Source organism: Vanessa atalanta, chromosome 8 (assembly GCF_905147765.1).
Source record: "Vanessa atalanta chromosome 8, ilVanAtal1.2, whole genome shotgun sequence".
NCBI lineage: Eukaryota > Metazoa > Arthropoda > Insecta > Lepidoptera > Nymphalidae > Vanessa > Vanessa atalanta.
In genome coordinates this window covers 9,547,202-9,562,867 of record NC_061878.1, presented here as the reverse complement: position 1 = coordinate 9,562,867, position 15,666 = coordinate 9,547,202, and the positions used below count along the sequence as shown (strand labels likewise).

At 31.0% G+C, this 15,666-nt stretch overlaps 1 protein-coding gene across 2 annotated transcripts; it reads right to left on the bottom strand.

Annotated features, from left to right (window-relative positions):
- Positions 1-434: 434 nt before the first annotated feature.
- Positions 435-14,965, bottom strand: LOC125065963 (facilitated trehalose transporter Tret1-like). Of its 2 annotated transcripts, none has more exons than XM_047673826.1 (9): positions 14,939-14,965; positions 9,477-9,522; positions 8,165-8,262; positions 6,542-6,676; positions 6,147-6,230; positions 5,220-5,489; positions 4,399-4,519; positions 3,403-3,537; positions 435-2,788 (listed from the first exon to the last, which is right to left on the bottom strand). In XM_047673826.1, the coding sequence occupies exons 2-9, from the start codon at positions 9,517-9,519 to the stop codon at positions 2,226-2,228; spliced, it is 1,449 nt and encodes a 482-aa protein (XP_047529782.1). In that variant the 5' UTR covers positions 9,520-9,522; positions 14,939-14,965; the 3' UTR covers positions 435-2,225. The 2 variants fall into 2 exon arrangements, with proteins under 2 accessions (XP_047529782.1, XP_047529781.1); XM_047673825.1 differs by lacking the exon at positions 14,939-14,965 and adding an exon at positions 12,043-12,250.
- Between the last annotated feature and the right edge of the window lie 701 nt (positions 14,966-15,666).

Here is a 15,666-nt window from a genome sequence, read left to right as displayed (position 1 = left end):
TCAATTGCGATCATCCGACAATTTGTAGTTAGTAGAATTTTCGCCCTGTCTAATTACAGGCACAGGACAGACAATATTATAGACCACGTGGGTGGACGCTTTGAGGGTTTTTTGGTTTTCTTGTTGCCATGCCAGTGTTTTTGAGTGAACATTTCATAACAGGACAAACTTCCTAAATTTGTTTTTTTCATTGAAAATAATATTACGAAACATTTAGCCGGCATTTTTTTCGCAAATCCATAAGGAATATCATAGATTAATCAAGCTCTCGACCAAAGATATCACGTCAATTGGCTGTCAAATATTTATTTGGCTTTTCACCTCTTATGAGTACGTAGTGTATACTATAACTGTGATTAGTGACGAATACATATTATATTAAGAGAGAGTCACACAGAATAGGACAATGAAAAGAAAAAAACAAAACCTACGAAATTAAAAAAGCCTTTATTGAATAATAATCTAATAAAATGTGAATTACAAAACATTTTAGTCTTATCACATTAACAGCGTAACATAGCAATCAGTAGTTCTCTCCTAGTCATACATAATAACGGTTCTCTCCTGAACTAAAAGTTACAAATTAAAGCTATACTTCTTAATAATAATGTTTGATTTTTGAACCGAACATTTAATAAACTTTTTATTTGTAATTTCATATCATATTTAAAACGGAAGATGAATTGGCTGGTACAAACCAGGCCGGTGGTCAAACGAGTGTTTCATTGAATTGCTTATTAAACCAGTTGGCCGCGACATATACGTTAATTACATATTATATTATTAATAGTTTTCAAGCTAATATATGCTTTGCATTGTCTACAATCGGTGGTACAATACCAGTGACCTTTACGATCGAGACAACTCATAGAGCAGGAACAATAACAAACATTAATTTTATATACATCATCATTTAGTAAATCTAATCCAAAGCCTGTAAATGCCTTATTTTTTTTTTAATTAAAAACTAAAACTAAAAACATTATTGTAGGTATTTTTAAATAATACGTATGGTCAACATCAAAAGGTAATAAAACAACTGTCGTAATATTTAATTCGTACCCTTTGACGGTTACAAATAATAGTAATATTTAAAAGGTCGAAATAATTTAAAATAAAAACTAGAATCTTAACAAAATTATAGCCAAGTTGTCTAAATAAACACTAAAAATATTATATATATACGGTTGTTGAAAATGATTATACCTTAGCGTATTAGGAATTTTGACTTAAAAAAAAAACTATATATTGGAATCTTTGGTTCATGTTACACAAAATAAAATTATAACATGGACGCCTGCTAGGCAAGAAACAGAAGTCGTAAGATACATTTTTTTCTTTCTAAAATCACCGTTTAAAAGAAAACTAAAGCTCCTATTTTGTTGTTCATTACTATTTTATTACATTGAACTGTACGTACGTACTTATAAGTACAGACTATATGACTAACTCTTCTCTCTGACTGACGTCACGTGTCATCACGTCGGATAGTACGCTATTGTTTGCACGTACTTACCTCTTGGTTACTTAGTATAATGTGGAGATGTTCATGGACCTCCTTGAAAATAATCCTGCCTGCGCCCATAACCCAATAAGTAGGAATAAGTCGTATTTTAAATACAAAGGACCAAAAATACTGAAAACAGTAGGAAACAGTAAATGCCATTGTTTACTAGTAAGTGGTACGCTCCAAAAATACATAACTAACTACAAGTATCTTATCGTAACAGTATCAGACTTAACTCGTACTGACTCATGTCCTTGACCTAATCATAAAATATTCCATCGTATCAACAGCGTTTAGTTCCAGGTTATACTTATTCATTTAAAATGTATAAAAATAGCCGTAAATATTATCATATTCAGTACCTTTATGTAGTTAGTTCTTTTTTATTACGTATGTATTCAAATCTACAAAAAACGTACAAAAATATCACAAAGTTGCTCAGTGAAGTCACTTTGACACTTAAATCTAAAATATATCATACTAATAATATAAATGCTACTTTTTCACACTTAAACCGCTGAGCCGATTTAGATGAAATTTGGTATATAGATAGTTTGAGTCCTGGGGAAGGACATAGTCTATTTAATTCGTCGCTCGAAGGGGTAAAATGGGGGTGACGGTTCGCGCGTTTAATGTATTTTTTTTATAAATTTGAAAAATTCGTATACAATACAATATATCAATACAATAATTATTTCAAAACGAACAACTACTAGTACTAACACTTATGATTAATATCATTTTCCTCCCTCAGTTGCTTCAATTCAGTACATTCGACCCCACTTTCCCCCTCAGGAACATCATTAACACCGGTATTTAAAATATCTTGTATCTCACGTAAACTCTTCCCCCGCGTTTCAGGTACAATGAAATATGAAAAAATAGCACCTGATATTGCTACTAAGGCGAATATCAAGAACACTCCCCAAAGACCAGAAATATTCTTGATCGCTTGATAGCTCTTCGCTACTGAAAAACCTAAGAAACCTCCAAAAACGTTCAGTGACGTCATTGCGACGGCTTTGACATTCAAAGGGAAGATTTCTGCTGGAATAATTCCAATAATGGAATTGAATCCAACGGTTGAAATGACATTAGAGAAGATTATGGCGACAAAAGGGATATACCCAAAAGTACGAAGTGACGAATGGTCAATACGAACAACCTCTTGTAGGAAAAAATATGAGCCGGCTATCGCTAAGGACACCCCTGTACCTAAAAACGAATATATGAGGAGTGGTCGCCGCCCGACTCTGTCCGCTAAACATGATGACATAATACCTGAAATGAACAAATAATAACAATACAAGGTTATATACTTTTATAAAATACTTTGACATTTTTTTTTTTAATTTATCATTAGTCAAATTATTTTCTTTACCTGGCTAGAACATAAAAAAATGCTATTTTCTATATTTAAATACATAGTATTGTTGTATACAGTTGGAAGGGTGAGTAATTCAGTGTAACTACAGGGACAAAGGACGTAACATCTTAGTTCCCAAGATTAGGAGCTCATTGCCGCTGTAGGGGATGGTTAGGTTTCTTACAGAGTTTATGGATGGTGGTGGTTACTCTCGATTAACCAGTTTGCCTACCTATTTTATTAAATCAAAATCAAAATATACTTTATTCAAGTAGGCTTATACAAATATTTTTGAAACGTCATTTCACGGAACTGTATTTAACGTAAAGTCACCATCGGTTCGGAATGTAGATTTACCGAAAACGGCGAAAATAACGACTGCATGAATATCAACAAGTATTAGCTCTACGCTTTTTTATTATCTATATAATCTACTGTTGAATTAATATGCCTTATTTGTTAATGTTATTTTTTTAAACGATTTGAATTTATATATCGGCAAAGATAAAAATTATCATCTCGAACTTACCAACGAGAAATTTAACAGCACCAAATATAATAAGAAGCGTGGAGAGTTTCATATCAGAGTCAATTTCCTGCATTATCCTTCCCAAGTATTGCTGGATCGTTACAGCTCCGGTCATTATCTGAGTTATTTTTAACCCTGAATACCAAATTATTTATCGTTTATTTAATATATAGGTACACCATTCTTACAATCATATTTAAATAATATTTTAACATAAATTATTTACGCATTGATTTCTTTATTTGCTTGAAAGTTCAGAAGCCGTCTTAGTCTTGGCAATAAATGCCAAGGCTATGACGGACCGAAATCGAAGATAATCGAGCCGAGATGGCCTAGTAGTGAGAACGCGTTAAACTTAACACTGAATTTTCTTGTGATTAAAATTCATCTCATGATCTCACGATAATGAAAACATCATGAAGAAACCTGACTGTCTCTAATTTCAATGAAATTTCGCATTGGAGCAGCATTGTAGAATAAGCTCCATCTTCTCCTTAAAGGACAAGGATGGCCAGTGGGATATTTGAAGGTCGTTACTTTTACGACGACAAACCTGTGCCCATAAAGACAATGGGTGAAGTTAAACCACTATTAGTCATTGTTTTTTATAAATCGCATGATATATATCATATAAAAAAGGATTAATTATGACATTCTAGGAAAAAATTAAAAAAAAAAAATTATTTCTAGGAAATTTCCTAACGAGTTACAGGAGATAAATGATAATCTGTCGTTGCGAAAAGTGATAAACTAGATGAATGTTCAGTGGTTTACAACAACAAACTGACAGACATACAGAGTTAGGTACTTTCGTATTTATAAGTATAATATTAATATTCAACTGCATATTTGTTAATTGATCCGATCACAAAAGCGCATCCATCTTCACCAGAAGATCCACAACATTGATTTGTACATACGAGAATACAAATCCACTAAAACATTCCTAAGAAGAAAAGTCTGTGAAAGCCTTCTTGGATTTTTTTAAATATTTACCTGCAGCTATAATGATTGAGCGTCTGTACTGCTTGCCCGTGAATAGCTCCACGGTTGAACTCGAGTTTTTCATCTCCTTTGATACATCCTGTCTCATCATTTCCAATTCAGTGTCGACGTTCTGCAATAAATATTTATTAAATTAGTGAACTAGGGACTGCTCTACAAAAGCTCGTATCGTGATAAGTCATACATCATTACGCAGCCATACGCTTAATTTTCTTAGTTATGTAATACAAGAAATTGTCACTTCCAAATGCCTCATCCTACCCTACGAAGTTATTCAATCGCCCAACAATAACTTCCATCAATACAACTACAAACTTTTTGTTATATATAAAGACGGACGAGCAATTTCCTAATGTTATGTGGTCAACACCACCCATAGACAATGGTGCTGAAAGAAATGCTGAAAGAAATGCCCAATGCGCCACCAACCTTAGAAAATAAATTGTTATGTCCCTTGTATCTGTAGATACTTAATAAACTTTAGGAGTGGTAGCACTTTTTACCAGCCATTCTAGATTGGCCATTCACTCATCGCTTATGCAAAACATATGATACTTAGGCCCCCTACACACATGGAAATCGTAAACGTAACTTACGTGACAACGCATCGTTATAAGGAACATTACACACATCACAAGGTGGCATGGTCTAAGGACGAAGGTGACCACTTATTTATCCTATATCCTTTTTTTATTTTTATAACCTTGGCTTATTAAAACAAAAAAAAAGAATATTGAAAATGATAAGTTACGAAAATACTAATTTTGGTATAGTTTTTTCAGTGTGAAAACCAAAATAATAAAACCTCTTACCTCCTTCTCTTTCAACCGCGACAAAGCTCTTCTCGCTTGTTCAACTTTGCCCTCCTTCAGATAGAAATATGGTGACTCAGGAATACACAGACAAGCCACAAAGAAGATCAAAGGGAGCACTGATATAGAATAATTCAGGATGTCGTACGATAAGAATGGCCCTATGGATATCATTAGAAGACTTCCGAAGTTAAACATAAACCTGGTGCCGACGGAAAGTTTACCGCGCAGGTCTTTATCTGATATTTCAGCTAGGTAAATCGAGATAACCTGTAAAAAAATTTGAAATTCATTGTAGACGAAAGTAGTTTAATTATTCGAATAATCATTAACGCATCTTTATTGTACACTAGTGGGTCCCCCGCGAAACTTTACTTTTATTCAAAAAAAATTCTAGCTATTTCAAAACTATGACAAGTTTTGTTTTGATTCCATTTCATTGTATACTGATGAAACCTTTTTTTAAATTTTTAATGTCAAATACTTAGTTCTCTATAACGGACTTTTTTTCTAAAATTATGTATTTATTAAATTACAATCAAGAATCTTCATTGATTTTCAGCACATCAACGGCTGGAGCTCTTCAAAATGAGAGCATAGCCGATATTTTATGTGCAGCTATCGTCTGGCTGGGATAAAAATAATAAATAAAATTCGAACATTTCCTGGGATCCCATGGAATAGAGAGTGTATCTGTAATTGTGCACACACATTTGCACTATAAAATGTCCTGTACAGTTAGCTAGTCTCCCTTAAAAAAGGCCACTGTAGCTAAAATCACTCAGAGAACATGACCTATTTCACCTCATGCTACTTTTGTTGTTAATCCAAATGTCAAATTAAGTTAAGCTAAATTTGACATTTGGTCAAGTATTTGGACAAGTATTGGTTTGCCATAAAGAAATATAATACGTTAAAAATACTCACAGTAGCAACCATCCCCGTTCCAAATCCCCAAAGTAATTTCATTACGCAGAGGAGCCAAGCTTGGGATGCTGTAGCCGCGATTAACTAAAAACAAAATATGTTTGATAAAATCAGAATCAAAATAGTTCAGTCTGCCCGTGACCATGAACACTGCAAAGTGCTCGAAACGTCGGGATGTTAAAATAATTAATATACGCGATTAAATCCGTTAAAAACTAGTTTTATTTCAATCAAAATATTCATTATTGAAGTAGGCTCATTAAAGCATATTTGAATCGTCATGTTACAGTGTTGAATAAAATGTAATGTAAAATCACATAGTATGTCAGTGAAGTACTTTATCTTAATGATTTTTGTCATTAACGTCCAAAATAAAATCAGAAGGAAATGAATACCATTCCGGTACCAAACGGTGCAGCACTAGTGAGAACTGTTGCTCGTCTTCCAAACATATCAGAGACAAATCTTGTAGCCAAGCTGCCCAATACAAAGCCTGGGGAAGACATGGCCAGCATCGTCGCTATTTCATTCTGCAAAAACAATATTTACATATAAATAAAATAACGTTTAGACATTTCAAGGATGTTGCTTTCATCTTGACGAGTATTAAATAATCCTAATATTTTACATTATAGAGCACGTAACTTAGTGCTATGTTTTAAATTAATTCTAGAAAAATCTTCACGATAGAAAGTATTGTTTTTTTATCGTGTCAGTAAAAGGAACTTGTTTTGATAAACACTGTTCCAACAACTCAGTAAAAATTGGAGTCTGGATGATAACGGATGGTACGTATTCGATGTATATTCAAGTACATACTTGTTTATGCACCTAAACGAAAATGAATTCGGCTTTGTCCAAATCCGTTCTGTAAACAGATCCGGGGTGTTCACTTTTCAACATACATTCATTAATTCATAAAGTTAGTTGAATTGTAACATTAGTATCGAGTAATTAAATAAGTAAACATGACATTAAAAAAGTATTACCTAATGTCCATTTTTTATTAGCCTAAAGTTTAATTTCAAAAGTACGAACAAATTAGGCAACATTATAAGTAATGATATATATTAAGATGTACAAACGAAATTGTTATTTTTATACATAATACCCACACCTCATGACTTTAACCTATGGCCGGTCACGGACAGCATTCAACTTTAACATCTAAAATTGGATTTAAGACATTCATCTGCATTTCTGTCAGTTATATTGACACTGTAATGCTCGGCTGTTACAATATAGGTGTAAGCCCTCGGTGACGAGCAAGCGTAATAGGTATTGTAGTAAAAAAAGTAAAATGTTTAATAGATTCAAGAGATTTTAATGAAATAAAGACTAAACGGTACCATGTACTGGACAAAATACGGATACATATAGAATACTTCGTATAATCTCCAATTATATACATTAGTGAATATTTTTTTTTGATATGGTAACGCGCAAATAGATGAGATGAGAATGCTGAGAGCAATGTGAGGTGTGGTGTTACGCGAATGGATAGAGTAAGAAATTAGTACATAAGAGGAAGTTTGAAAGTGGCACCGGTAACCGAGAAGCTATCTGGAAACCGGCTGTCTTGGTATGGGCATGTTATGCGGAGGAATGAGGACCATGTTGTGAGAAAGGTTTTGAGTATGGATGTGGATGGATATAGAGGTAGGGGACGACCCAAGAAACGATGGATGGATTGTGTGAAAGACGATATGGTTAGAAAGAATTTTACTTGTGAGATGACGCCTGACAGACAAGTATGGAAGAAGAAGACATGCTGCGCCGACCCCAAGTAAAATTGGGATAAAGGCAGGAGGATGATGAACGCGCAAATAGACATATTATTTAAAAAAAACTACCAATTTTATATTATCACAGGCAAAAATTTAATTTTTTTTTTTATTATGTTTATGATTTAATAAATTTAAAACGTCTTAGGATTATTCCTTCTCAACTGTGCGACGATACTTTCCCTTGAAGATATATTAAAAAAACGATCAAACGATTAAAAATATTTTGCTTACATCCGTTATGTTAAAACTTGTTTCATTATTGTGAAGTTTTGGTAAAACAGGTGTTGGCCACGCAGATATAACTCCCATTGTGGCGGTTGCTAGAGATACTGAAAATTTAAATATTTATTTTAGACAGTATGGAATGCATGCATATAAACATAAAGGACATAAAAGACGATTGCTTATAATGACAATGTTGCCATATGATCCAAACCTCCATTACGTAAATAAAAAAAAGATAAATATTATTTATACCCAGCAGACATTTCGCAGAATCTTTTAATAGAGTAATTGAATACACAATGTTAACAATGCTATTCATAAAAAAAAATACAACAAAATTTGCTTAACCACGAAATAAATTTCTAAGTAAAGATAATACACCAAGCTTCCGTTTACACAAAAACAATGCATCCTTTTTGAGCTTCCAGAATCCAGAAGCAAGTTACGAGATATAAAACCACACGGACATTATACTTACCATTTAAAAAAAAATGACTTATTAAATTGCTGCTTTTCCAAAATTATAATTTTAAAAAGGCGTATTTTTATTCTATATACTGAAACTATACTATTATCTTGTTAATAGCTGAGTACTCGGTTACTTATTTTGTTTTTGTAATTGATTTTATATTAGGCAGTGAATAAAAAACATCGTGGCGAACGGTGTAGGTGTCGAATGAAATTTTGTCACATGTGTAACCATGTTACATTGTTTTACAGCATTGGAGCTACCGCGATTCGTTTCCAGCGGGATATTCATAACTTTTGCTAAAACTACAAATAATTTTTCGAAGTATTACAGGCGCCAAATGGGTGTAAAAAATTCAGCGCAATCGATTTGAACCGACATTCAATTCCAAGTTATGATCCAGCACACATACTCTTACAAAATGCAAGTGAAAAGTAGTAATTTTTATAATATTAAATTATGATTATCTTTTTTTTTTAATCGATCGATTTCGTCTATCGCGAAATCATTATCGCATGATTAAAAAAAAGTATGTCAATATTTTCTTTATTTAATAAAATCGTGTATCCTCGATTTTGCAAATGTTGTAATGCAAACAGAATCGATTATAATGCGATCTTATCGAGTTAAGCTTAACTTAAGTGCATAAACTACAGATACTCGAAACTACGAAATTCAAATTGCAAACTACTGATATTTTTGACCATAACGATCATATTTTTTTTAAAGACGAGTCACAATAACTTTTTTATAATATTTGATTATTCAAAAAAAAAATACCAGTATTCCATTTAAAAAATGTACTACATAATATATAAATATTTGCTCATAAATGAAAAAAAAACTCACAAGCAAATGCCGCGAAATATTGTACTCTTCTGCCTCTCTCCATGTTCTGGAAAAAAAAGTTTGATATATAGTATGCAGCAATGTACAATATAACACTGTAATATTTGTATTTTCATCTTGTTATTTTTTTATATGTAATCTCAACGGACAAAGACCATACATTCGTGCGTTTGGCATAATTTCTAAGTATACATATATACAAATATTAATTTATTTACATACAAAACTTATTAGACTACAATTAACACGAAAAATAAAACATAGTAGGGATACAAATATAATCTGTATTATATTAAAAATATCCATCTAGTATACAAAGCAAAATTATTTTACTAAAAAAAATAAATTATTAAAAAAAAAGATGAGGATTTAATGCATGCATTGTATCCGTATGAGTTGATATGTTTTAGTGTGAGTATATAATCTTGTTATAGTGCTCTGTTTAATTCTAGTATAAATATCGTTCTGATTGCTCACAACTATTTAATAATAACATCAACATATAGATTGCAAGCTATGCTACTTTAAGTATAATCAGTTAAACATTGTTATACTAATACTTTATATAAAATTAAATTATTCTCCTGAATGCTGTTTATTTTATTTATTACCAGCTTATAACCGCGGCTGTGTCCGTCTTTAATATGTATTGTATTTAGCCCAAGGGGTCAGGATCGATTCGGAGACTTTTTACATCGCAGGGCGGCCCTTAAATCATTTCGATATTGATGCTTCTCTACATAGGTGAAACATATATAAAAGTATTTTATAGCCATTTTCCTATGCGGGTCTGTAAAACTAAAATGTTTTAAATGATATGGAATTAAACAACTTTTATGTACCTAAGTTACATGTATTCATTATTTTAAAAATATATGTATTTAATTTTAAATCTGTTTAAAGTTCCTATTAATAATTAATTACATATTTATTATTATTAATAGAAATAATTACGCATAATTTTATCGATTTACTAATATTATTGGTTTCCTAACAATAATTAAAATTCTTTATAATCTAATTTATATAAATCTACTACTTATTAAAAATAAGCTATATACTAGGTGCTGTTCACGGCTTCGCTGGCGTTTTAGAGGTTTTTCGTCATCCCAGGGATTCATGCTTGCTTCATACTTATCTCTTTCGGATCAGTGGCTCAGCCGTGAAAGAGCAACAGACACAGTCAAACAGACAGAGTTACTTCCACATTTATAATATTAGTATAGATTTATATTATGAACTAATTACAATTGATTGCTTATTGTGACCAATCCTTTGACAGTTGCTATATAAATACCATAAACTTGGTGCTTCTCTAAAGTATGGACTATAACACCGATTCCAATCATAGCAGTAGTCGAAGACAGCTCTGTTAATCTGCCGGGGAGAGAAGGAAAATCGAACTCCCCACGGCAACTTAAAAGAAGTATTCAAGACAAAAACTAGATTCACTTCAAATTCACATATCATCGAGATCAATAAATCTGAAATAAATATTTACGGTATTCATTTTTCATCAAAAAATGCCTCGAAAATTACAGTGGATTAAGTGCAATATTTTTACATTCTCAATAAAGATATATTAATTAAGAACTGTTTGGAGTGCATAATATAGCAGTGGTATTCACTAATAGTATGGAATAAGTAAAAGTAAGGATTGATTATATTTACTCCTTCGATTGAAATTGGCTTAGATTATTTATATAGAACTAAAGAACTAAAACAAACGAGCCATATTCTATTGATTTTTTTTTTGCCTATATTATATACAGTACTTATACCTTACGCTTTCTCTTATAGTTATGTATTATACACTCCATTCCTACCATAACAGGAAAAAAGTCAAATAAACAAAATTTGACAGCAAATTGACGCGATAGCATTGGTTGAGCCCTTGATTTATCAATGACATTCACAATGGCCATATTGCGTAAAAATAGCTTTTTGAACGACGACGAAATAGTTATTAGAATTTTGGAAGTAAAATTAAAGTGGAAATAAGTATTTAAGTGCAATAGTGTTGTATTATAATTAAGATATATTAATCGTAAACTCTTAGTTGTGCACAAAGGCATGGCATAGGCTATACACACCTTGGTCAAGACATGTTTTATAGAGTTTACCAAATTAATTGACTTTTTATGACTATTACTAGTATCGATATAAACTTGCAGTTTTACATAATATCGATATTTTTGGATACATTTCTTACAACTTAACATTACTGATGCGTTTACGTAATTAATCTAAGTGTAATAGAAATATCACTGGAATGCTAGCTCTTAAAACTGCACTTGATAATTTGATACCAAACATCCTTAAAATGAAAATAATAGAAACATAAACAATAAATCCTTTATTATATAAACTACAACTTCTTTACAACACAAAAAACAAATAATTTAAAAAACAAACTATGTTTAATCATAATTAATATTTTACTTTATAAAAAGGGGGTTAGGTTTATTACAAATTATAGTATCCCACCGAAGTCATCCAAGTAATCCATATTCCTCATTGTTTACGAGTAGAAATAATAACATGAATAAAATAAAATCATACTTACGATAGTTCAATAATTTTTTACAAATTTATCAGTCTGAAGCGATAAAAGAACCACAAAAATCCTTAACACAAAACTGTGTATTCCGTATTCGTATTAAATAATAACATTTATATAGATTATATTAAATCGTATAAAATAATAACAACAGTAACACGTCATTCGCGTGCACGTTTTTCACACAACTGAATGGATTCAGACTACAATACTGTAGTAGGTATACACTGATTATTTTTGATGTGGTTGAAACCAAGTGGTTATACTACACGCTTTGGCTTATCGTTAGTAGTGGTGGCGTGCTTTATTGCTAGCATTTATTACACACATTAGCGACTATGCTTTTTAGTAGCATGTGTAAACAAAGCTTTCTAATGTTTCATATTATACAGATTTTATTTTGTATGTAACTCAAAAACTCCAGACACCCTAGTTTCTTATTTGACTTAATGCCTATATGCAATTTGAATGGTAAAATTATATACAAATGAGCAACCTGAATCACCATACTATAAATAAAATAGCATTCGTTAAAATTGTATACTAAACGTCGGTGAAGTTAGTATTGGAATTTTGGAAATAGACGTGTATTCTTCCCGTATTTATATTGTATGGCAAAATAATGATTAAATCTAAATTTTAGATCGCTTGCATTCCTTGTATTTTATATTTTCTCCCGATTAAGTTAAATATAATTTCCTTTCTTAGACGTAAATAAATTATACATGAATGTTGTCAGGAATTTCCATTTATTCCGTAATACAATAAATTTTATCGATAACTGATTTTTAATTTTTGGTTTTTATTCTCATATCAATTATGTATAATATGTGATAAAACTTTATTATTGATCTTAATAAACATTATTTCACACACTTATTAACCATTATTATTTATTTATTGTAAATACTTGCAGGAATGTAAATTCTAATTTTCTAAACAGTAGTTATCACATTACAGTATAACGTGATAATAATATAATGATTACATATACGAGTTAGTTATTCATTTCTTAGAATATTGTAATCGATGACTATTGCAAAACCTAACTGCAAACAAACTTGCAAATACTTTGTATGAATAACACATACGCAGTAAGAAAGTGCAGTCCTGAAATTTCGATATATTTGATGCGCTTTTTTTTAGTTTGATATATTGCAATAAAAATCCTTAGATCGGGTATTGTTTTAAAAGTAATGGGATTCGCAAAAGAAAAAAAAGCTGTTGAGTAGCAACTTCAGAGCCACATACTCTCGAGTGCCCTAGGGCGACGAAACCGTTATCACAACTTTGGAAATAAAATTAAATCGGACACAAGTAGTTTGGTGGAATATTACTGTATTATAAATATAAGATTATTAGACAAGAACATTAGACAAGACATTAGTGCAATATAGCTGTGCTACTAGCAAATCGCGTGGCATACGTAAATATAAGGTTTGTTTCATCAAAGGCAAGATTTCTCGATAGTCAACTTTCTAAAGATAAGCAATTTATTAGACCAAGTAATGACACAATATTTAAATAAGTTCAATTAATTTAAGCCAATAAAGAACAAAATAATTGATACACTTCGTGCAAGCAACAAAGATTAAATCTGTCATACTGATTATGTGTACCAATACAAGCAACAATGTTGTTGCAGTCTATATAATTTTTATTTGAACTGATCCCTTAGGACCTCAAAAACTATTTCCCAAAAGATTATGGTCGAAAAATAACTGTAAATACTTTATTTTCAAAGTACCAGCTGATAGGTCCATGTGCATGCCTATTATGACCGGAACAAAGAATGGTCTTTTAGGGACGTTTGTTTTTTATCAATATAATTATTGTGATAGTTATTATTGATGAAAAATGAATGTGTACGGATGTACGGACTTTCGCCAACAGCTACGAGCTGTGCTTGGAGATTGGCAAAGAATTGAATTGAACATAGATCGCTATCTCAAGCAGCAAAAGAGCGTAGGATCGCTTTAATATCCAATAAAAAAAGAAATAGAAAATCAAGAGAGAAGAGACATTCTAGCAGGGCAATGATATGGAGCAGGCATCGCGGATTAAAGGTATTGCAAAAGTTTTCATGACGGTTTAAAGTTTCAAGTTATAGAAATTACTTCTACTCTAACTTTACAATCATTCCACTAGTCATTCCATATTCAAAATTTATGGAATTGTCAGACGTCAGCATGAGAGTATAATGAACGCATTAATATTTACGAAAGTAACGTATATTTTACTATTTGATTAATTAAGTATTAGTTTTTACAGAGTTTATACCAATTTCATAAGAATATAATTTATTATTACATGTTTTAAAACGTTAAGTATTATTAGTAGTGGTTATGTTGTTTCAGATTGGACGTGTGTGATGTAGTTATAATAAGAATGCCATGCGTTTTAAATATGAAATTAAAGTGACAGACTTAAGTTCCACAGCCTATTGGAATTTATAATCTTTTGATTGATAAACCTAGTAGTTTAAAAAAAATTGATAATTAAAAAAGCGTAATGATAGATATCATGATATATAGATTATATAGATTATATATATATAATATCTACATAAGTACCTATATATATATAATATTAACAATATTTTATAAATAAATACCAGGAACTTTTAGATTCATTTCATTATTAATCTATGTTCTTTTTAAGTACTTTTAATAAGAATAAATACCGGTACGGCATGGTGTTGCTTATTATTATTAGTAAGTATGTTATAAGTCATTAAATGATATTGAAAAACAAAACCGAGATACAATTTAATTCGTCGGAATAGCCTATAACTATATAATAATAATTCAGCTAATAAAAGCCTACTGCTACAAAAATGAACCGAAGCAAATTTTCTGTAATAACTGATAAGACATTATTTTTATTTAATATGAATACTCACGTCATTTTCTTGAATGACTTATGATAGTAGATTGTGTAGAGTATAACCGATAACATTTCATAGAGTAGCGTTCGGTTAATCCATAGACGGATAAAACAGGCGCTACACCATTGTATTCATTCTCATAAGGTCTTTTTTACTAGAGATGAATTATCATTCATGCCGTTGAAACATATTTATTCATTACTTATTTTTTAAATGGCTACTTTTAAGAAGGAGAAGTAAATGATTATCAATCAGTAACCACGATTTGTGATTTTTTCGCTATTTTCAACTTATATTTGAAATAAAATTCGTTAAAGTGACTTATTTGTGAAAAAATATATATATGGTTCCATGGAATTTGTTTCAGATTTAATAAAAATTGTTATTGTAACACATATTATACATCGTATTTATATATAACGAACAATTTAGTAATAAATCTGTTCGACAGCTCTTTTTCTATTGTCTTGTTACTCATTATAAGACTTTTTCAGTTTAAAATCTTCCTAATGTGGATCAAACAATATTGTCTATGTTAAATATTATACTCATAGCTAAGCTAGCTTTCTGATGGTGAAATAATTATTAAAATCGATACAGTAGTTTCAGACTACAGATTACAACTACTACGACTACAGACTACTACAGATATAGATCATAATTTTGACTCTTTGTGCTCTCCCATAAGTCCTGTATTTTTCGTGGAATAAAAAGTAGCTTGTATTATTCTCTAACATTCAAAC